This window comes from Salmo salar, unplaced genomic scaffold (assembly GCF_905237065.1).
Source record: "Salmo salar unplaced genomic scaffold, Ssal_v3.1, whole genome shotgun sequence".
In the NCBI taxonomy this organism is placed as follows: domain Eukaryota; kingdom Metazoa; phylum Chordata; class Actinopteri; order Salmoniformes; family Salmonidae; genus Salmo; species Salmo salar.
In genome coordinates, this window is record NW_025548642.1 from 200,897 (window position 1) to 226,296 (window position 25,400).

The window sequence follows — 25,400 nt, forward strand, 5'->3', positions numbered from 1 at the left end:
TGTAAAGAGATGGGGTGAATGAGTGGGGAAAAGTACATTTTACACAAATGACCTTCATAATATCAAAGAACAAATGTGTGTGCCTGAGGGGAAATTAATTTTCATACAGCCAAGAGGGGTGAGAAATTACACCAATATCAGTGGATAATTTTCACTAATGTAAATAAACATGGATGATGGAACATATTCCCTTTTGCTGAAGTGATGAACCACTAAGGGGACATAAATATTTACCATCTAAACCATGTGTGACCTCTCACCTCTCTGGCTGTAGAAGTGTTCTTCCTAACCAGTCCCTCAACAGCTCTCTGACTGAGCTCCACCCTCACTGGGTCTTCAGAGGAGAGGAAGGCTGAGGAGGGATGGAAGGATGAATGGATCAGTCAGTCAATAAAGTGTAGAGCTGCTGTCTGACAAAATCACTATTTTAGTAGTTCATTAAAGTAAATTAGGCTTTATGACTGCTGAATACCAACTATCAATCACTTAGCTCATGTATTTTCAGGTAGAGATACATCCTTGGGACGTCCCTAGCCCGTTGAAGTTGACATTTAAAATGGTTAAGGTAGGGGTTAAGGTTAGGGTTTAGGGTAAGGATGTCCCAAGGATCCGTGATTGCATTGACCATTGTGCATTCTTCTGTCTCTTTTACATAGCAGGTGTAAAAGAAACACAGACAAGACAAGTAGGCACGCAATGGATTATGGTCACTGTAGTTAATTACGTTTCATGTGCGAAACTATGTTGAATATTGGCCTGTTGGAAACTACAACTCTCTACTACATCACACAGTTCAGGCTGGATCTGATTTATCTCTGTGCAATTTTGTGAGGGAAGAATCTATGTTAACCTCTTTAAGTTGATATGACTTCTAATGTGTTGAAGGATCTCTTTAAGGTTGAGAAGTTTATGTGTATGTTTGTGTGGGTCTGCAACCACACACCCTCTGGGCAGACAGACCAAAGCCCCAATTCAGGGAACCGTTGATCTACTTCAGAGGAACTGTGTCTAGAGTGATTTCCTGTTGTTTTGACACCTCACTGGAAGACTAGAATAACTAGCTGTTGCTACAGAACGAGACGACCATTTCACAGTTAGTCTGTGTCTCGTTCTCCACACACGTACACATACCAAGATCACGTGTTTTCTATATGCACAAGATAGTTTGACTATATAAGGCTTCTGAACTCCTTGTGTCATCGAGCTCTCGACCTTCCACCTCAGAGTGTAGGGCTGACCAGCTACATTATTGCAATTCTTATCAAATAAAGGTTGATTGTTTGAAGAAATGACAAAGTCTCTCCTGATTGCTTAGAATTTCCACCACAATGTGCAGTAACAATGATAGACCAGACTCATATCAGTTCACCGTCTCACCTCATACTGTATTGGAGCAGCAGCAGCTGACTGCCCGGTTCAACGTTAGTTTACCGTCTCACCTCATACTGTATTGGAGCAGCAGCAGCTGACTGCCCAGTTCAACATCAGTTCACCGTCTCACCTCATACTGTATTGGAGCAGCAGTAGCTGACTGCCCAGTTCAACATCAGTTCACCGTCTCACCTCATACTGTATTGGAGCAGCAGCAGCTGACTGCCCGGTTCAACATCAGTTCACCGTCTCACCTCATACTGTATTGGAGCAGCAGCAGCTGACTGCCCAGTTCAACATCAGTTCACCATCTCACCTCATACTGTATTGGAGCAGCAGCAGCTGACTTGATCGTTGATGCTAATCATCATGTTTGAATCTGAGAGTAAATAGAGCCGACTACACTCTAAAAATGAAGGGTTGAACTGGAGTTGTTCTCAGATCCCCTAAGAACCGTAGGGTTCTTGGTCAATGAAAAACAGCCCCAAAAGGTTCTTCAAAGAACTTGTTAGAAGGTGGGTTCATCGAGGAACCTCCGTTGTTGCTGGACTTCTTCCGGGAACTTCGCAATTACAACTGAAAACGATGGTGACAAGTTTGGATGCGACAACAGTTAAAAAGGTTAAGTTGGGTTGATGTTTGGCTCTGAATATGTCTCGAAATAATTTATTATAATAATATAACATACTAATAATGAATAACGAAGACAATGATGGTTTTCTGTGAATATCTTCCATAACGTTACTATAGTTAATTAACGTAAATATTAGAAAGCCGGATTTGACCGTCGGCGTTGTATGAGCTACAGTACAGTACCGTTAGCTAGCTAGCTAACGTTATGTCCTAACTAGGCACAACTAGGTTTGGATTATTTCCTCAACTATATTCTTTCCCATATATTGTATATCGTTTCCATAAAGCCAACATGGCTTTACACTCATTAATGTAAGTTTCCAATCTAGAGCAATTCTCACTTTTGTGATAATGAACTGGCTAACGTTAGCTTCGTTAACTAACTAACTAACTAACTAACTAACTAACTAACTAACTAACTAACTAACTAACTAACTAAGGACGGTGACCTGTCCAGACGAGATGTTACAACGAACTGAATCGTCAATGGAGGTCTTCCTCTTTATATAGCCTGCTACAGCATGCAATACTATTAACTCACAAGGGGGCATAACGTTACATGTACAATACTATCCAATTTTGGAAACGTTACATGTACAATCCTATCCCATTTTGGAAACGTTACATGTACAATACTATCCCATTTTGGAAACGTTACATGTACAATACTATCCCATTTTGGAAACGTTACATGGACAATACTATCCCATTTTGGAAACGTTACATGTAAAATACTATCCCATTTTGGAAACGTTACATGTACAATACTATCCCATTTTGGAAACGTTACATGTACAATTCTATCCCATTTTGGAAACGTTACATGTACAATACTATCCCATTTTGGAAACGTTACATGGACAATACTATCCCATTTTGGTTAACGTTACATGTACAATAATTTCCCATTTTGGAAACGTTACATGTACAATACTATCCCATTTTGGAAACGTTACATGTACAATACTATCCCATTTTGGAAACGTTACATGGACAATACTATCCCATTTTGGTTAACGTTACATGTACAATAATTTCCCATTTTGGAAACGTTACATGTACAATACTATCCCATTTTGGAAACGTTACATGGACAATACTATCCCATTTTGGTTAACGTTACATGTACAATACTATCCCATTTTGGAAACGTTACATGTACAATACTATCCCATTTTGGTTAACGTTACATGTACAATACTATCCCATTGTGGAAACGTTACATATACAATACTGTCCAATTTTGGAAACGTTACATGTACAATACTATCCCATTTTGGAAACGTTACATGTACAATACTATCCCATTTTGGTTAACGTTACATGTAAAATACTATCCCATTTTGGAAACGTTACATGTACAATAATTTCCCATTTTGGAAACGTTACATGTACAATACTATCCCATTTTGGTTAACGTTACATGTACAATACTGTCCAATTTTGGAAACGTTACATGTACAATACTATCCCATTTTGGAAACGTTACATGTACAATACTGTCCAATTTTGGAAACGTTACATGTACAATACTATCCCATTTTGGAAACGTTACATGTACAATAATTTCCCATTTTGGAGACGTTACATGTACAATACTATCCCATTTTGGAAATGTTACATGTACAATACTATCCCATTTTGGAAACGTTACATGTACAATACTATCCCATTTTGGAAACGTTACATGTACAATACTATCCCATTTTGGAAACTTTACATGTACAATACTATCCCATTTTGGAAACGTTACATGGACAATACTATCCCATTTTGGAAACGTTACATGTACAATACTATCCCATTTTGGAAACGTTACATGTACAATACTATCCCATTTTGGAAACGTTACATGTACAATACTATCCCATTTTGGAAACGTTACATGTAAAATACTATCCCATTTTGGAAACGTTACATGTACAATACTATCCCAATTTGGAAACGTTACATGGACAATACTATCCCATTTTGGTTAACGTTACATGTACAATAATTTCCCATTTTGGAAACGTTACATGTACAATACTATCCCATTTTGGAAGCGTTACATGTACAATACTATCCCATTTTGGAAACGTTACATGGACAATACTATCCCATTTTGGTTAACCTTACATGTACAATACTATCCCATTTTGGAAACGTTACATGTACAATACTATCCCATTTTGGAAACGTTACATGTACAATACTATCCCATTTTGGAAACGTTACATGGACAATACTATCCCATTTTGGTTAACGTTACATGTACAATAATTTCCCATTTTGGAAATGTTACATGTACAATACTATCCCATTTTGGAAACGTTACATGGACAATACTATCCCATTTTGGTTAACGTTACATGTACAATACTATCCCATTTTGGAAACGTTACATGTACAATACTATCCCATTTTGGAAACGTTACATGTACAATACTATCCCATTTTGGAAACGTTACATGGACAATACTATCCCATTTTGGAAACGTTACATGGACAATACTATCCCATTTTGGTTAACGTTACGTGTACAATACTATCCCATTTTGGAAACGTTACATGTACAATACTATCCCATTTTGGTTAACGTTACGTGTACAATACTATCCCATTTTGGAAACGTTACATGTACAATACTATCCCATTTTGGAAACGTTACATGTACAATACTATCCCATTTTGGAAACGTTACATGTACAATACTATCCCATTTTGGAAACGTTACATGTACAATACTATCCCATTGTGGAAACGTTACATGTACAATACTGTCCAATTTTGGAAACGTTACATGTACAATACTATCCCATTTTGGAAACGTTACATGTACAATACTATCCCATTTTGGTTAACGTTACATGTACAATACTATCCCATTTTGGTTAACGTTACATGTACAATACTATCCCATTTTGGAAACGTTACATGTACAATAATTTCCCATTTTGGAGAAGTTACATGTACAATACTATCCCATTTTGGTTAACGTTACATGTAAAATACTATCCCATTTTGGAAACGTTACATGTACAATAATTTCCCATTTTGGAAACGTTACATGTACAATACTATCCCATTTTGGTTAACGTTACATGTACAATACTGTCCAATTTTGGAAACGTTACATGTACAATACTATCCCATTTTGGAAACGTTACATGTACAATACTATCCCATTTTGGAAACGTTACATGTACAATAATTTCCCATTTTGGAGACGTTACATGTACAATACTATCCCATTTTGGAAACGTTACATGTACAATACTATCCCATTTTGGAAACGTTACATGTACAATACTATCCCATTTTGGAAACATTACATGTACAATACTGTCCCATTTTGGAAACGTTACATGTCCAATACTATCCCATTTTGGAAACGTTACATGTCCGCCCCCTTGTGGAGGGAAATTAATATCTTAGATGGTAGCTGTAGATGGGATTCAAATGGATAATGCTGTTAATACAGTGTCTAGACTACCTCTTTTGTATAAATGCTCTTCAGAATCCAAACACTGTATTGCCACGCAGCAAAATGTTGAGTATAATCTTTCAAGTCAGCCTGATAAAATATTGAACAATTTGTGTACAAAGATATCTTGAAATGTGATATTAGGCCTGTATGGCAGTACTGTTACTGTATGGCAGTACTGTATTGGCTAGTGCTTTCTCCAATATGTTCTTCTATTTTGCATTCAATTGTATGTCGATGCCATTTATCTTTCAATATTTACTTAATATATTTTAATGCTTGTAATTCTTTGACACATGTTCTCTTCCTTTGAAATTTTTATAGGACAGAACATGGACACAATGCAATTGGGATCAAGAAGAAGGTACAGATATGTTGTAGGACAGCTGCATTTGAAGTGTACATTTAACCTAATTTGCATGTGCAAATGATCTTTTCAGATCTTGTCAGAAATGAATCAAGTCCATGGAATGGATATAGACAAGAGAATAAAGACTATCAGAGGTAGAGAATCAAGGCAGGGGTGAGGACATCATCCTGCTATTTTGACAGTCCCTGAAGGACAATACAGAAGAGGGATTTGCTCTTATTCCTTCCCTTTCTCTAATGTCTTTTGTAATAAAATTAGCAAGTGGAGTAAGATCATTGCTTTACTTTACTAGGACTGGAGACCACAGCAGCGATCCTGCTCTTGCCCTACCTCTTCAATGAGGACCCAAATGGCCTTTATGTCCATAACAAGGTATGCCTATGCACCAATCATGTGTTTCTTCATAAACATAGGTGTGCATGCTTATATAAAACTACAGCTGAACATTTGTTATAATCTTTGTTAAGTGTTTGTTTATTAATCTTTTCTTACTTTTATTGACACAGATTTCACCGCTCTTCACTCCGTTACTGCACATCGGTGGAAATCCATTTCACCATGAGAGTGAAATCCCGCTGGCCTTTGATGGGGAGAACATCCACACCCTCGAGGACGTCCCCATGGGACTTGGAGCTCTGCTACGGCTGTATTTTTATTTTCCCTTAAATTTCCCAAAAATGTCAGAAAAACACTTATGTTGTTAAGTTACTGTGTTCTGGGGTGAAGAGAAGTTGGGGTGAAGTTACCAGGGCCGGTCATAAAGATGGCAAACTTCCTAACATAACTAAGTGGATATGATATACACACTAAAGCTGAAAAATCAGTATTTAGCATCAGTCTACAATATTGTTAGTTGACCTATGATTCATTTTTAATGTTGTTTTTATTGTACATCATTATTTTATTTGTTTTAAATGTCATGAAAAGCACTATACAAAGTACATTTATTATTTATTGTGGTCTGACATGTCTGCAGAAATGTTGCAATTTTGTCATGTGTTTTGCTTGGTAAATTGTTTTGTAAATATTAATTCACATTTGTGGTGCCACTAAATAAACAATGAATTATTTAAATCAATATTGTCAATATTGTTATTAAAATATTTTTTTATCGGAGGGAGGGTGGACAGGGAGTTAAAAAATGAAACCCAAAAGGTTCTTTGAGGAACCATGATTTGGGGTTCTTCGAAGAACTTATAGGGGTTCCCACAAAATGTTCTTCAAATAACTTTTAGGGGTTCCCCCACAGTTTCAATTTGAAGAACCCCTACAGGATACTCCAGGAACCTTTACTTTTTAGAGTGTATATTGATAAAAGTCACCTTGTCCAAGAGACATTTACATAGTTATACACAGCCCAATTTGGGATGAATATTTTGGGGTGAAATAGAGGCCACAGACATACCTGATATCGCCCATAATTCAACGTCCATGGAAGTCACGGTGTTGTGTGGGTATGACCAAAGTTATTCTATTTAGCTACACTTTGAAGTACATTTTTACACTATAATAAATGTTTCTGATGCCACATCGCCCGTTTTCAAAGGGAGTCGTTGGGTTTTAGGGGCAGTCGCTTTTGAGCTTTTTGTCTGAAAGTATTTTCTCAACTGCGATACCAACTCCAGTCAGCAGATGGCGATGTGCGTTTTTCAGGTGATTCTGCCACTGTGAAGTATAATGTAGTGGATGGGACGCTCCTTCAACATCAACAGCTAGTCACTCTAACTTTATGGAAAAATGTTTATTCAATAAATTTAGCAACTCCTCTCATACTGGGAACAACCCCCCCAGGCCTTAAGGGCAATTTTATTTCAAATGTAGTACCTGGACAGAGAAAGTCCAATAAGCAGTTTATAGTTACATCCTATGGGTAACTTACCCTAAAGTGGACACAGTCCCATCAGTTTCTGAGACAACTGCCCAGACTTTGTAGACTGTTTAATAATGCTTAAACCTCATCTTTGTCAAATTATCCATTAAAGATACCAACTCAAAACCTACGTTCGTCTACATATGGGTTGTTTAAATTGTATCTAATTATATTCCCTGTATTACTTCATCAAATCTCTAGTAATCGATTATACACACATATAATTCATCATATTTTCATATATTCACAGAATCCGTATAAAACGGAAGAAATTCTCAGGTAGTCACGACAACCATTCCATTTGCTTTTTCAAGGACTCCACAGCTACGAAGCAGCTCTCCATAAATACTCCCAGCAGAACAAAAAATAAACTTTTGTTTCCCAGACAATGACCATGGGATCCTCAACGGTTCTCTAACCTCCCAGAGACCACGGCATAATCAAGCCTCCCAGGAACTATAGACCTTCTGCTGCTTTCTAAAATATCATTATTTATTATCCAAATTTCAATCATCTGATTAAGCATATTTCTATATGTTACTATCCAAACGTCAGATTAAGACTCATTTCCACAGTCACACAACTCTCATACCACAGTCACACAACTCTCATATCACAGTCACAACTCTCATATCACAGTCACACAACTCTCATATCACATTCACACAACTCATATCACAGTCACAACTCTCATATCACAGTCACACAACTCTCATATCACATTCACACAACTCATATCACAGTCACACAATGCTATTCTCAAACATACCTAATCAATTAGTTGTTTTTCAACAATATTTTAACCTGCAGGAACATTTTCACATTTCTATCTCATGGTTAGTTCCTAGGATAATGTAACTCATACATTTACATCTTTCAATACTTCTAAAATGGTGTCCAGGTTTAAAACAATTACAGGTGCACCTTACTATCTTATACTCTATAATAAATGGTCTTAACTAGTAAACACCGATTCTACTTTTCATCCAGTTCATCCAGATAGCTGACTGGGCCCTGTTTACACCTCCACACATGAATGCACACTCAGAGCCTCCTGACTGGGCCCTGTTTACACCTTGTCATGACTGTCCTGATCAGGTCAGGGTACAGGAGACCACCACCCTACAGATTATCTCCCAAAACCCCAACAGAGGAGGAGAGATCTAGGGGTCTGAAGATGTGGGGGGTTTTATGACACCTCACGCCCATAATAAACCTTAGGCCACTGAGAAATTCCTTTGTCCTCTCACTATGGAGAACTGGCCTCAGAACATTAAAACATGCAATAAAGGGACTTTGGAACAATGGTTTCCGTCAGCCACAATGGTGGTCATGACGAGAGGTGGAATATGAAAATGTATGTAACTTTTGAATTGTTATTAAAGGTTAAGAGATGACGTTATTATGAAAACATTGTACCTTTAAGAGTTTTCCCAGTATATGCCTGATGTTTATACATTGTACGTTGTGTGGAAAATATCCAAATCAAAGAGAATGTTTTGGTAAAGATGAGATGTGAAGGTAGTGTCTAAAATAGGATTTTAGTCAAATCTAGGCCTTGCCCCTTAACTTGGTCCGCCCAGAGAATTGCCCTAAAGGCGGTTACGCCCACTTCTGACCCTAGGGTATAAGACAGGAGAGTGAAGAATTAACATAGGAGACTAAGTGACCCCAAGCTGCAGCTAAGGTCTAACAAAGTCAACGAACCCCAAAACGAAACACAAGGTTGAAGACAAATAAATCTTTTTCTACACGAGCTACGGACGAGTAGCTGTGTCTAAGCGGGTGAATTCAAGCCAAACCACACTCTCCATTGAATCGTGGTATATACACCGTTCGAGTCCGAAGCTGTGAGTTCTGAGCTACAGAGCTGTCTGTCCTCAGAAGACCCCTTTCAGATCAAGGGCGAGGGATCAGACCACTTAGCCAAGAAGGACACTGACATCGTGAGGACAACCAGAGAGTTGCGCCGGAGAAGTGCGTCATTGAGAAGCCTAAACGACACACGCGGAGCTTCCCACCTGAGACCTCCAACACGTAATTACATCATTATATTCTGACCCATAAGAGCGGCAGTTCGGGGCAAGGCTAGGTTTAAATAAGCATGGCTGACAAATGAACCCAAATGTATATTTCTCTCGTGTACTTTCTTGATTTCTCTCTCTTTTAAATCCCCATTTTGGGTAACACGCGCCAGTGTGTTGGCCCGTTATACTAAGTCCTAATCAATATCTAGACTGTGTTTTGTGTATGTGTATTTTTATCATCATTTTAGCTTGCTAGTAAATAAATAATCAACTAAGATTGGTGTGGTAAACTCATTGGTGAAGCCCGGGTCCGTGCAGATTCCCGGATTATGCGACGTTCAGAATGAGACTGTAGAGGAAATTGATTAATTTAGCGACTGTTGTAAAATCGATATTCTGATATCCTTTGAGTTAATTTGGGAAATAGAAACTCAATCAAAATACTGTTCCCATGGTGCCCCAGGTTGATGAGTTAATAATTGCTTGATTCATCGCTTAATTCATTTAATCACGCAATTATAAACCGTTAATCATTCGATGAGCAACAGTCGTCACATTAACTAATACAACGTCACGACAACCTCCAAGGTGCCCCCCTCACACAGGAATACACACGCAGAGCCTACTGACTGGGCCCTGTTTACACCTCCAAGGTGCCCCCTCCACACAGGAACACACACTCAGAGCCTACGAGGCTTTTCTAAAAACTACACTTTGCATGTTTCGCTCACCTCTTTCTTTAAAAAAAAAAAAACTACGTTTGAGAAGTGGTATCCACTCGGCTCGCTGCCTCTCAGGTCAAAAGTGGGTCCATTTGCTCCGTTCCTGAAGTGTGGTCTCCCTGAGATCCCAAGTTTGAGGGATCCCTCGTGCACGATTTACCCAGGTCGTCAGGAGCGGTCACCAAGTCAAGATTCACATCCCCATCGTCAAATGTGGTGGTTAATTTCTTTAATATCAATTGAGGAGACAAACTTATCACACTAGTCAGAGTTATTCTTAAACTAAATCTTTATTCACTTATTAATAAGGGAGCAAGTCAATACAACGCATAAATACAGGGTGAATCAATTGAGTGCTCTACGATAATGATGGCTGGTGGACCCACGGGACAAAAGTACAAAGGTCTTTAATAGCCCTTTCAACCTACATGACGAACAATAGATGTACAGAACGGGTCACAAGGTTAAGATTTGTATGAAAGATAATCTCTGCTGAGAATTATAAGTATCTGCTGTAAAAACAGTACTCTTTGTGTAGAGACCAGGGTCTGGCCCTGAGGTCATCTCTCCCTGGTACCATATAGAACAGAAACATTAACTCATGCTCTGGAATGCAGTCTCTTTAGGTTTTATCACCCAAAAGACATTGTAAATCTCCTGTCAGTGTTTTCTCCCAGAGGCCCATCCTCAGTAGAACACACAGAGACAATAGTTACAAGAACCCTCTATTCTGTTGCATAAAACAACCATTTGATGCAATAAAAGTATTATAACAATCTTGCAATTTTGATCTCAGTGTCTACTGAAAGTTGACTAGTAACAACAACTGGGACCTGAAAGACACCCACCATGAGACCCACTAAATCTGCCCAAGAAGAGGCAAACAAAAGAAAAACCCACACCAAACTTAAAGACAGGAAGCAAACCAAAAAGGTGGAGCAACTAAAGGTGTTGACTCTCCACATGTATCAAGACAACTGGAGTACTGGGCCAGACACTCTTCAATAGAACCTGGACCAGCTCAGGTGAAACACCTTCCCACTAACGAGATGGACAAGCCAGCACAGGTGTAACACATACTGACTAACGAGGTGACACCAATCAGTGCGTCCTACGTGCTAACCAGCTAGACGTGCTAACCAGCTAGACGTGCTAACCAGCTAGACGTGCTAACCAGCTAGACGTGCTAACCAGCTAGACGTGCTAACCAGCTAGACGTGCTAACCAGCTAGACGTGCTAACCAGCTAGACGTGCGCAAGTCCAACCTCAAAACATACGACAACAAATATATCCTATATTTTTGTTGGACAAGTTTGCTCACCACCAACAGAAAACAACTTCCATTTCACATTATAATCAACTACAATGCTTCACCGTCACCAATATAAACATGGTGTCTAATGGCTGTCAACAATTAAAACAAGAAAAAAAAACGTAATTCTAAATAAAAATATACAATCGTCTTATTTTTTTCTCATTTTTCTTTCTATAGAATAAAACTAACTAGCTTCTAGAACTAGCTCCTTAATATCCGTAGTAACTTTCCACCTCACTGCGGAGCTTCTCTCTCTTTTCAGGGTTCACTAGATAGGCATGTTGTTGGATCGGGCCCAGTCCCCAATGTCATGCTCTAGTACATTTGGGTTGGCACATCTGAGAATAAACCCCGACATTCTAAAAGCAGGGCAACAATGTCAATATAATTGTACCAAAAATTGTCAGTTGGTTGCATAAATAATTATGATTACTAAACATTACATGAATTGTAAATATTAAATATCAAAACCAAATGTACACTCCTTTGTTAATATCTATTGGCAATAATTAACTTAATGGTGAGGCATGGAATAATAAAATGTATCTTTTATCAGGCTGAATGTTTGAAATATGAGGTGATTTGAGACCTGCTTCTTCAGTAGTGGAATAAAGACAATTAGCATTTGAATGTTGTAAAGAAATACTGGAATGATGTAGGATTGTTAATAAAATTGATTATAGACTAATTTATTATACTGCGTCCATGTGAATAGGCTGCAAGTACGTTGAAATGAAGTTGTTTTCAAGTCATTGAAAAAAACAACCCGAAAATACATATTTTTAACTTTCAACTGAAACCGAACGTATATTGGACTTCGAGCATAGTCTTCTTTTCAACGTATTTTCAATTACATTTTGCTAGGTGGGATATTTCATTGATATCATGAAACAACTCCTTCATGTATGTATTTTCTGATGGTTGATCAGAGATCTTTTATCAGAGAATCTCTTGTCACATTGATCACAGCTATAAAGTTTCTCCCCTGTGTGTGTTCTCTGGTGTATAGTCAGATAGCCAGATGTACTAAAACTCTTCCCACATTGATTACAGCTAAAAGGTTTCTCTCCTGTGTGTCTTCTCTGGTGCACTGTCAGGTGGCCAGATTGACCAAAACTCTTCCCACATTGACCACAGCTATAACGTTTCTCTCCTGTGTGTGTTCTCTGGTGCACTGTCAAATGGACAGATTGACCAAAACTCTTCCCACATTGACCACAGCTATACGGTTTCTCTCCTGTGTGTGTCCTCTGGTGTACAATTAGATGGCTAGATGTATTACAATTCTTCCCACATTGATCACAGATAAAATATTTCTCTCCTGTGTGTGTTCTCTGGTGTACAATTAGATGGCTAGATGTAGTACAACTCTTCCCACATTGATAACAGCTATAAGGTTTCTCTCCTGTGTGTATTCTCTGGTGCACTATCAAGGAGTTTGACACAGTAAATTTCTTCCCACATTGATCACAAACAAAAGGTTTCTCTCCTGTGTGAATTCTCAGGTGTACCTTCAGTGCATCTGCTCTTGAGTAACTCTTCCCACAATCAAAACAGTGGTGAGCTTTCCCTCCTGCGTGTACTTGCTGGTGTATTTTAAGTTCTGACGACAATTTGCAGTAAGATGTCTTCCCTGTGGGTCTCTGCTGGTGTTTCTTGAGGTGTTCTGATCTGGAGAGACTCTTCTCTGCCTCGTCAGCATCATGAGGTTGTTGAGGCTTCCCAGAGGATCCACGATAGTCACGTCTCTCTCCTGTGTGAACAACAAAGTTAAACAGATGGTTAAAGGCCCACAACAGCAGAAATCCACTGTTTGAGGTAAAAGGTGATGCCCAGAGCATACCCATGAAGTTGTGCAACAATTGACGTCTGTTAAATGATTTGACAATTAAGACAGTAAAGTTAGCAACAAGTAATGTTGTCTTGTTTTCACATTAGTGGTAGCTAGAAATAAGTTAATAAAGTTGTTGAAATCCTAAGCAGTGTGCCAGACGACTTTTGGTCTCCAATATAGGCCCCTTTCTGTGTTCAATAAAATCGGGGCATGAGGGCAATGCACACACAATTTGATTGCAGAAACACCTCCCTGCTAATGAGGAAACCACTAGTTATGGATGTAGAATATCTGGTAATGAGGAAACCACTAATTATGGATGTAGTATATCTGGTAATGAGGAAACTGCTAGTTATGGATGTAGTATATCTGCCTGGAGCAAAAATGGTGAGCAAAGATTTTAGTTTTTCACAATGTATTCTGAATATTACAGCGCAAGATCAGGAGTGCTACTCAAGGAAACTCACATTAAGCTCTGTGTCTATTCACTAATTCACCACCGTGGGGGAAAACTCAGGGGAGTTCTCATAGGCTGACAGCAAAAATAGCCTCCATTTCCAGGTTGCTTATGAGTGCATTTCACATTACTTTTGGATTATAATTGTAAGGCTCGCTTGAATCTCCTGCTTAATATAATGTTTGTGTTAGTGTCGCAAATCAACTGATTTATACTTTAATAAAAAACACTTCAACCAGTAAAATGATCTATGGCTGGCTTTGCCATCAGCCTGACATTTACATTTACATTTTAGTCATTTAGCAGACAGAGCGACTTACATTAGTGAATGCATACATTTTATTTCAAGCATTTTTGTATTATTTTTTTTGTACTGGCCCCCCGTGGGAATCAAACCCACAACCATGGCGTTGCACACACCATGCTGGCGTTGCAAACACCATGCTCTACCAACTGAGCCACAGGGAAGGCTATGACAATGAGGGTTTGTACACTAAGTTTTTAACAAATTGGCCCATAACTTCACCAAACAATACCATAGACCTACTGTAGGACCCATAACTTCACCTAACAACAACATAGACCTAGGACTATAAATCATTTAATATTTCAGGTGAAACTAGGAAATTAAAATGTCTTTGTCATGACATTTCATAACCTGATCACCAGATAATTTTGTGAATAATCCCACTAGGTTACTCTGTAATGTGTTGTCATTCTAAATGTCCTGAATAAAGGAAAATAGCTCTGTGTGTTGTACAATAGCCTATCCATCAAGGAACAGTTCTCTACACATTATGAAAGTATCTCTGTGTGCAAACAGACTAACGAGACCCTACTGTAAATCAAGCAGACAATAACGCAGTATAAACATCAATTTGTTAGGGATGTTGGATCCAACATGGAGCACGGCATAACTGTCTTTATCAGAGTAATGAATGAAGAAGCACTTTGGTTGTTGTTGCATGTCGTGATGTTTGTCATTCAGAAAATGATTTCCTGGATCAGCTGATTATAGTTGAACATGTGACTAACTAAACAGCTACAGTATTGTGTGTAATTATTGAAGAACCGCATTAATGACAGTATCCATTTGGGTGTTGTCAATAAAGTTAAGGTAACTCTCGGTTAGAACCATTGGATTTAGCAAACTCTGAAATGAGTTAGGATTTCTGTGCTCATGAAAACTGTTAACCCAGTGTAACATAAGGAGACACTAAATGTTACGTAGTTAGAGTGCATTTCAGAGATCTGAATACAAAAAACTGTCCGACAGCAAGATCCAGTATTTAAGTTGAAGTTCATCTTATGACAAGTGTAACGTTATGACTATAACTCCTGTTTCCTGAAGGAGGGAAACTAGGTACAACATACTATTAAATCCACGTTGGATTAACAAGAAGTTTCTTTAACATGGTGTATAATACATGTATGTTTGAGGAATTTTAATTAGGAGATTTCTGTTGTTTGAAATCCCAGAGAGGTTAACCTCTTACAGCTAGATGTTCCGCCAGCTGAACGCCTCACCTGCTCCAATATCCAATGATAGGCGTGGCGCGAATTACAAACACCTCAAAAATCCAAACACTTCAATTTTTTAAACATATGACTATTTTACACCATTTTAAAGACAAGACTCTCCTTTATCTAACCACATTGTCCGATTTCAAAAAGGCTTTACAACGAAAGCAAAACATTAGATTATGTCAGGAGAGTACCCAGCCAGAAATAATCAGACACCCATTTTTCAAGCTAGCATATAATGTCACAAAAACCAAAACCACAGCTAAATGCAGCACTAACCTTTGATGATCTTCATCAGATGACACTCCTAGGACATTATGTTATACAATACATGCATGTTTTGTTCAATCAAGTTCATATTTATATCAAAAACCAGCCTTTTACATTAGCATGTGATGTTCAGAACTAGCATACCCACCGAAAACTTCCGGTGAATTTACTAAATTACTCACGATAAACGTTCACAAAAAACAAAACAATTATTTTAAGAATTATAGATACAGAACTCCTTTATGCAATCGCGGTGTCCGATTTTAAAATAGCTTTTCGGTGAAAGCACATTTTGCAATATTCTGAGTAGATAGCCCGGCCATCATGGCTAGCTATTTTGACACCCACCAAGTTTGGCACTCACCAAACTCAGATTTACTATAAGAAAATTGGATTACCTTTGCTGTTCTTCGTCAGAATGCACTCCCAGGACTTCTACTTCAACACCCAATGTTGTTTTGGTTCCAAATAATCCATAGTTATATCCAAATAGCTGCATTTTGTTCTTGCGTTCAAGACACTATCCGAAGGGTGACGCGCCGGCGCGTATCGTGACAAAAAATTTCAAAATATTCCATTACCGTACTTCGAAGCATGTCAAACGCTGTTTAAAATACATTTTTATGCGATTTTTCTCGTAAAATAGCGATAATATTCAGACCGGGAGACCTTGTTTTCGTTCAAACACTGAAAATAGATAATGGAGTCTTCACATGCACGCGCGCGTCAGTGTCATTGTTCTCAGAATGACCACTTTCCAAAACCCCTACTGTTTTTCGCCCAGGGACTGCAGAGTCATCATTCCCCCTTCTGGCGCCTTCTGAGAGCCTATGGGAGCCTTAGAAAATGTCACGTTACAGCAGATATCCTCTATTTTCGATAAAGTGGCTATAGAAGGCCAAGAAATGGTCAGACAGGGCACTTCCCATATAGAATCTTCTCAGGTTATGGCCTGCCATATGAGTTCTGTTATACTCACAGACAACATTCAAACAGTTTTAGAAACTTTAGGGTGTTTTCTATCCAAATCAAATAATGATATGCATATTCTAGTTTCTGGGCAGGAGTAATAACCAAATTAAATTGGGTACGTTTTTTATCCGGCCGTGAAAATACTGCCCCCTATCCTAAACAGGTTAACCAAGTTTAATTATTCCCAAACGGTCATTACAGCTGTAAGTCAGACAAAAACATGTTCTCACCATCACAAGTATATATACCCCACTTTGGACACTCCTTCTATCCAATCATTACATTTTCTGGTTTCGTCAGGAAGAGGGTAACAGGATACTAAACCCTTATTACTCCCTTCAGGGGATCTGACCTGACCTCCTGACCTCAACCCCTCCTTCGCCTAATCCATATATGTCCATCCGCTTCCCCTATAGCAATCCTGTGATCTCCTCCTGTCCACCCAGCACATTCCACAGCCACTCTGTCTTTCTACAGATCTCACTCCTTTATATACTCTGCGTCTGCTCTATCATGTCTTTAATATGTTCAAAGTTTAGAATCCAACAATAGTCATTAAGTTACACTCCCTTTTAGTCGGTCAACTTTGGTACAACATACTATGGGAAAATACAATCATTCCCCATGCCGACCCAAACGGATACTAAATGAAACGGCCCCTGGCAGACCACCCAGACCTGACCCAGCAAGATGTGTCAGTTTTGTAAATTTATTCATTGTCTTTTGTTTGAAACACTCCTGTCAATGTTGAGTAAGGACGCACACCTGATTACACATATAGAAGTAGGACTAGTCTACCTGGCCTGTGTGCAAATGTAGGCCTATAACATGATTTTGGGGCTCCAGAGTGGCGCAGTGGACACTGCATCTCAGTGCTTGAGGCGTCACTAGACACCCTGGTTCAAATCCAGGCTGTATCACAACTGGCCTTGATTGGGAGTCCCATAGGGCGGCGCACAATTGGCCCAGAGTCGTCCGGAGTAGGCAGTCATTGTAAATAAGAATTTGTTCTTAACTGACTTGCCTAGTTAAATAAAGGTTACATTTAAATAAATAAAAAAAAGTGTTTTACGACAAACTGTTTTCTACAAATCTGTCAAGGGAACAACTTTGAGAAGGTTTTAAAACAAAGGTTTCAAACCAATTTATGAATGTAATTGAATCTAGGTATGTTTCGCCTTTAACGTAATGGCGTGAAAAAAATTGGCTGAATATTATACAATGACTTATCAACAGCTCTAATAATTTGCCTCCACAAGAAATCTACACTGGCAGTTCTAGAATATACTATATATGCTAGAAACCTGGTTAAACTATCATTATGACATCATGGATGAATTCTAGAATATACTATATAGCCTAGAAACCTGGTTAAACTATCATTATGACATCATGGATGAATTCTAGAATATACTATATAGCCTAGAAACCTGGTTAAACTATCATTATGACATGGAAGAATTCTAGAATATACTATATAGCCTAGAAACCTGGTTAAACTATCATTATGACATCATGGAAGAATTCTAGAATATACTATATAGCCTAGAAACCTGGTTAAACTATCATTACGACATCATGGATGGCCAGTCCTTGTATTCATAGTGTAGTGAATTCAGGGGGTAGCCCTGAGCTGAACTCAAACCTGGGTCCAGCGACTGTCAAGCCAACACCTAATAACTGTTAGGCCAAGATGTTACTGTTACGCCAAGTCTCTGGGAGCCATTGTGTTGCTGTTTAAAAAAAACACATCAATCAATCAACCAATCTGCAGTTAAAACACTGTTTTGGTAATAAGATGATGATGGGCCTGGAGAAATGTAACTACTTTCAAATTCATAGACAGACCTATGGATGCAAGGACTGGCCATCCATGATATCAACATTATAGTTTTAACCATGTTGAGGCTATACAGTGTTGATTTACATTGTTTCTAAACATTGGAGTATAAAAAGCTTATTTGGGGTTCTGATGGGGTACAACAGTTGAACTAAGCTCATGAGGCATGTGTTATATTCTTCAAGAACCAATGGCTATAAATAAATAATTTAAAAGTCCAAAAATGGATGTAGCAATTGCAGATTTCCCATTTGACACCACACATCAGTTAAACAACTGCAGAGTTTGTGCCTCTGTATTTAAGACAGTACTTACTAGTGTTAATCAGGGAACGGTTTCTCAAAACCATCTTATGGCTAAGTTCATTATTGGATGTCTTAAGATGCGTTTGGGAAACCGGGCCCAGATGTCCAGTTTCCTCCTCTTCTTCCACCTCCTTTTTGGATGTGACAGCCATCTCCCCCTCCTTTTTCACTCTGAACGCGTCTTCCTCTTCTTTAACTGAAACGTCTCTCTCTTCTTCTTTCACAGTAACAGCCTCACCCTCTACTTGTTTTAGTATTTCAACAGCCTCCTCTTCCACCTCCTCTTTGACGAGAGCTTCTTTCTCCGTCCAGCAGGCCTCTTCTTTAGCAGGAGGAGCGTAGCTTAGTGAACTCATGGTCGGGGATGTTAGCTAGCTAGGCTAATGCTAACTTAACCAGCCCGCTAGCTAACTAATAACAACAACGCCGTAAATATGAAATTAAATCGGATAAGTAACTAGACGACAGAAATCTGAAGAGCTTTATTGGTTCGGCTATTTTGTCTAGCAAGCTACCGAGGTATCTGATTAACTGTTGCTGCTGTTGAAAGAAGCGTTCCGTCCACTAGATTATACGTCACACCAACAGTATTACCTTAAATTCCCAGACCGCCATCTGCTGACTGGAGTGGGTAACGCAGTTGAGTAAAATGTATATTTTAATTTTCAGACAAAAAGTTAAAGTGTCGGAAGCATGAGTTTTTACTCACCAGTGTAACAACACAGTGTTGTTAAAGACTTAGTAACTGAGTTGTAGTCACAATCTGGTTCCCTATAAGGACAAACAGTTATGTTTTAATGTTATTACATATTTATTATATAACATAATATACACTACTGGTCAAAAGTCTTAGAACACCTACTCATTCAAGGGTATTTCTTTATTTTTACTATTTTCTACATAGTAGATTAATTAATAGTGAAGACATCAAAACTATGAAATAACACATATGGAATCATGAGGTAACCAAAAAAGTGTTAATCAATTCAAAATATATTTTATATTTGAAATTCTTCAAATAGCCACGCTTTGCCTTATTGACAGCTTTTCACACTCTTGGCATTCTCTTGACCAGCTTCACCTGGAATGCTTTTCCAACAGTCTTGAAGGAGTTCCCACATATGCTGAGCACTTGTTGGCTGCTTTTCCTTCACTCTGCGGTCCGATTCAGGGAACCGTCAGTTGGACTCATTTCTCAATGTGTCCACCTGACCCGTCAAATAGTAATTAAAGTCATTTGCAATGTCAGGTGGTTTTGGTAATTAATGTTATAATGGACAGGAATTCAAACATGTCTGCCACTTGTGTTGAATCAAAGGTGTCCATAGATGTTGTACATAGATGTTGTCCATAGATTTTGTCCATCAGCCTTGATTTAGTGATGATAATATCCTTTCTTTTTACCTTGGTCACTAGATGTATTCATTTACAATAACTGGTCTAGCTTGGTCACTAGATGTATTCATTTACAATAACTGGTCTAGCTTGGTCACTAGATGTATTCATTTACAATAACTGGTCTAGCTTGGTCACTAGATGTATTAATCTACAATAACTTATCTGGCTTGGTCACTAGATGTATTCATTTACAATAACTGGTCTAGCTTGGTCACTAGATGTATTCATTTACAATAACTGGTCTAGCTTGGTCACTAGATGTATTAATCTACAATAACTGGTCTAGCTTGGTCACTAGATGTATTCATTTACAATAACTTTGCTCATCAGACAGATCTGTTCGCTACCTTTTTGGTTTCATTACGTTGAACCGTTACATTTCTCAGCTCATCAATCCCTGGGGCATCGTTTGACCTCAGTCTGTTTTCTTAATGGGGCCTTGCTTATCAACAAAACTCATACATCATTTCATAAACACACTCAGTGCCCTTTCAGGATCATCCTCACTACACACTTCCAGCCATCGCACATTCTGAACCTCATCCACAAATGAGTCCTGACTGAACCTCTTGTAGGGCCTTGGGTAGATTACTTTAGGATCAGCCTTTGGTATATGAGTCCTGACTGAACCTCTTGTAGGGCCTTGGGTAGGTTACTTTAGGATCAGCCTTTGGTATATGAGTCCTGACTGAACCTCTTGTAGGGCCTTGGGTAGGTTACTTTAGGATCAGCCTTTGGTATATGAGTCCTGACTGAACCTAACCTAAATTATTGTGACTGTCAACTGCTCGGCATACTGCTCGGCATTCTGCTCGGAGTATTTACAATTTTTTTTAAACATTTTTTAGACTACTGCTACTCACTGTTTATTTTCTATGAGTCACTTCACCTACATGTACAAATTACCTCGACTTACCTGTACCCCTGCATATAGCCTCGTTATTGTTATTTTATTGTTACTTTTTATCATATTTTATTTATACATTAGTTATTTAGTAACTATTTTCTTAATTCTATTTTTTTAACTGCATGGTTGGTTAAGGGCCTGTAAGTAAGCATTTAATTTTAAGGTCTACACCTGTTGTATTCAGCGAATGTGACAAATAACATTTAATTTGGTTTGATTGGATTGGTATTGGGCTTGTTTGATATTGCAGCCGAAAGTGCAGGCGACTGCCAACTGACTGATCTATAAATCACCTTGCATCATAAATAATTACTCATTATTATTTATAAATCAGTCAGCCATTAACCATTTACCCACAATGCAGCATGGATTTGATGCTCTCGAACATGGCCAGTGGTTTAGTAGGTGACATAAAGGCTACGCTGCGAACGCGATATCGTGTGTGGAACATTATCTCTAATAATTTGGCTGTTCTAAATTCTGTGTTGTTCAAAGCCTAGACTAATGAACCTATTTTTGAAACAATCAGCTGGAAAGTGTCAATGCTTCAGGAAGTTTTTTCCCCATCACTACTTTTCAGCACATTCTCTGGGAACTAGACTACAGGAGATTTGTGAGGTTTTCTACCTTGGCTTACTGCTAGGGCGCTAGCTGACTGACATCTGGAATCTATATATTTTGGATGTTGGGGATTTTCCCTGCCATCATTCTGTATGTCTCTGCTCTTTTGATCTGCAGTCATGTTTTAGTTGGGTTTTGTTAGTTGGGTTCTAACTGGTCTCCATTAGTTGGGCTCCATAGCTGTGCTGATTGGCTGCGCTAGTTAGGCTAATAGCTGGTTGGCTAAATAGCTAATGTCAGCTTGCTGGCTAAGATAACTGCAGACTGTACAGCTAACATTCTTTGATATTTGGTTAAATGGCGTTATGTATTTTCAAAACGTTTGTTTACTTTAATCACTCAAGTCATGAGTGCAAACGATTGGTTTAATTTGAATTTATACATTGGAAGTTATTTCTGTTGTAGTTTACATAATAGGTAATAGGCTGGTCCTCCATATTACTTCACACCTGACGTTGTCATTATTCTGAATTCTGATTGGTTTCATGTAATAACTCCAAAAATAGAACAGTGAGGTGTAACTTTGCATTGGGACTTTAAAAATATTTTATTTGATATTTGTCTAAAAAATACAAAACATACACATACAAACGACAACATCATACAAACATTAACTACATCACACCTGTCCAGACCCACTAGAACACACCTCCATCTCCATTAACTACATCACACCTGCCCAGACCCACTAGAACACACCTCCATCTCCATTAACTACATCACACCTGTCCACTAGAACACACCTCCATCTCCATTAACTACATCACACCTGCCCAGACCCACTAGAACACACCTCCATCTCTATTAACTACATCACACCTGCCCAGACCCACTAGAACACACCTCCATCTCCATTAACTACATCACACCTGTCCAGACCCACTAGAACACACCCCCATCTCCAGCGCCCGCATCAGCACCATTTTATTTCTCTCCTTCACTTTCAACTTTTAGATAATAAAGCATTATACCATTCAAATGAATTAACAACAGAGGATCGGTTGATTTCCAGGTTTTAATTAAGTGTAATATTTAGGATGATTGACGAGAAAAGTATCGTCCAACTCTGGGGGTATCTCACTGCACCCTCAAATGCCATGTCTTGAAATATGCAAACAGACGGATTAAAAGTAAATTTACATTATAATCCTGTACTTCTGACAGACGACTTTCTAACTCCTCCCATAACTTTATGACATCATAACATTCCCAGAAGGATTATTGAGTCATTGTTAGTTTTACACTGAAGACATGACTCTGCCTTTTTTTCATGGGGTTTCTCCCTGTGCACCTGCCAATGTAAATCTATTGAACGAGACAAGTTACCAGACAGGACATATTACTAATGCTCTTCCCATTGATAACCTGAATGACAATTATCTTGTGGGCGGTGGTGGTGATGACGGCCTATTGGATGACGTCCTCCATCGGGATTCCCCAAAAAAGAAGACCCAGAGTTCCCTCTGCTGCAGAAGATACGTTCATTAGAGTTAACTGCACCTCAGATTGCAGCCCAAATAAATGCTTCACAGAGTTCAAGTAACAGAAACATCTCAACATCAACTGTTCAGAGACTGCGTGAATCAGGCCTTCATGGTTGAATTGCTGCATGCAAAAACACTATTTACAAAAGCTTTGTTAAAGAACAAGAAAGCCAGCACACTGTTTACAAATAGTTTGCTTTTCTTTCAAAAACAAGGACATTTCTAAGTGACCCCAAACATTTGAATGGTAGTATACATCTACATGATGTATTGTTACACCATGTAGGAGCAGTATAGACCTAGTATGTTCATTATATACATCTACATGATGTATTGTTACACCATGTAGGAGCAGTATAGACCTAGTCTGTTCATTATATACATCTACATGATGTATTGTTCCACCATGTAGGAGCAGTATAGACCTAGTCTGTTCATTATATACATCTACATGATGTATTGTTACACCATGTAGGAGCAGTATAGACCTAGTCTGTTCATTATATACATCTACATGATGTATTGTTACACCATGTAGGAGCAGTATAGACCTACAGTAGCTAGCAACTTATTTATATGTTGTTTGACTGAATGAAACTGGCTTAAATGTGCTGTAGTAAACATGTTTTATTCGCACTGATCAATCAACACATTCAGGTCTTTGCATGTCTCAATATAATAGTATGATTTAATTAAATCCATGTAAAATAATCTTTGTCTGAAAATAAAATCTGATCCTCAACTGCGTTTCCCTCCAGTCAGCAGACGGCGACGGGCGTCTTTCAGGCGATGCTGCCAGCGTGACGTATAATCTAGTGGACGGTTCTTCATAAACAGCTCGTCAACTACCTCGGTAGCTTGCTAGCCAACATAGCGAAAGATTCAAGCTATTTATACGCTTTCGGTCTATATTAGCTACTGTGTTTTAGACACACTTCTGTCGTATCTACTTGTTAACCTATTTAATTTAATATTACGTTATTTTTTTATTAGTCAGCTATAGTAGCTGGCTGGTTAAGTTAGCATTAGCCTAGTCGCTAATGATAGCTAGCTAGCTAACATCCCCGAACATGAGCTCCCTAAACTACTACCCTCATGTTAAAGAAGAGGAGGTCTGCTGGACGGAGAAAGAAGCTCTGGGGCTGAACATTGTCGTGAAAGAGGGGAAGGAAGAGGAGGATGTTACAGTAAAACAAGAAGCAGAGGGTGAGGCTGTTACAGTGAAAGAAGAGGAAGACGCGTTCAGAGTGAAAGAGGAGGAGGATGTTACAGTAAAAGACAAGGATGCAGTTTTTGAAGTGGAGGGAGGAGGAGACAGAAGGTCAGATTAACACCAGTAAATACTAATATTTAATAACGGGGCACAATTCCTGCAGTTGTTGAACTGATGTACACAAACGTGGTTTTAAAGCAGCAATGGTTGTTTTTTTTGCATACATTTTAAAGTGAAAAATCAGAGTCTTGTGTCCGTTACTGTGGAATTGCCCAGCTCCTAACTATACTGAACAAAAATATAAATGCAACAATTTCAAAGATTTTACTGAGTTACAGTTCATAGAAGTCAATTGAAATAAATAAATTAGGCCCTAATCTATATATTTCATAACTGGGCCATAGGCCCACCCACTGGGGAATGATCTGAATGAGTTTGGCTGGTATATTCTATCATCTGCCTGCTACAGTGGCTGGTATATTCTATCATCTGCCTGTTACAGTGGCTGGTATATTCTATCATCTGCCTGTTACAGTGGCTGGTATATTCTATCATCTGCCTGCTACAGTGGCTGGTATATTCTATCATCTGCCTGCTACAGTGGCTGGTGGTATATTCTATCATCTGCCTGCTACAGTGGCTGGTGGTATATTCTATCATCTGCCTGCTACAGTGGCTGGTGGTATATTCTATCATCTGCCTGCTACAGTGGCTGGTGGTATATTCTATCATCTGCCTGCTACAGTGGCTGGTGGTATATTCTATCATCTCCCTGCTACAGTGGCTGGTGGTATATTCTA

General features: G+C 38.7%; 1 protein-coding gene across 1 annotated transcript; it reads right to left on the minus strand.

Annotated features, from left to right (window-relative positions):
* Window positions 1–10,878: 10,878 nt before the first annotated feature.
* On the minus strand, window positions 10,879–19,321 carry LOC123733194 (zinc finger protein 239-like). Its single transcript, XM_045712613.1, has 3 exons — window positions 18,988–19,321; window positions 12,848–13,528; window positions 10,879–10,883 (listed from the first exon to the last, which is right to left on the minus strand). The coding sequence occupies exons 1-3, from the start codon at window positions 19,127–19,129 to the stop codon at window positions 10,879–10,881; spliced, it is 828 nt and encodes a 275-aa protein (XP_045568569.1). The 5' UTR covers window positions 19,130–19,321.
* Between the last annotated feature and the right edge of the window lie 6,079 nt (window positions 19,322–25,400).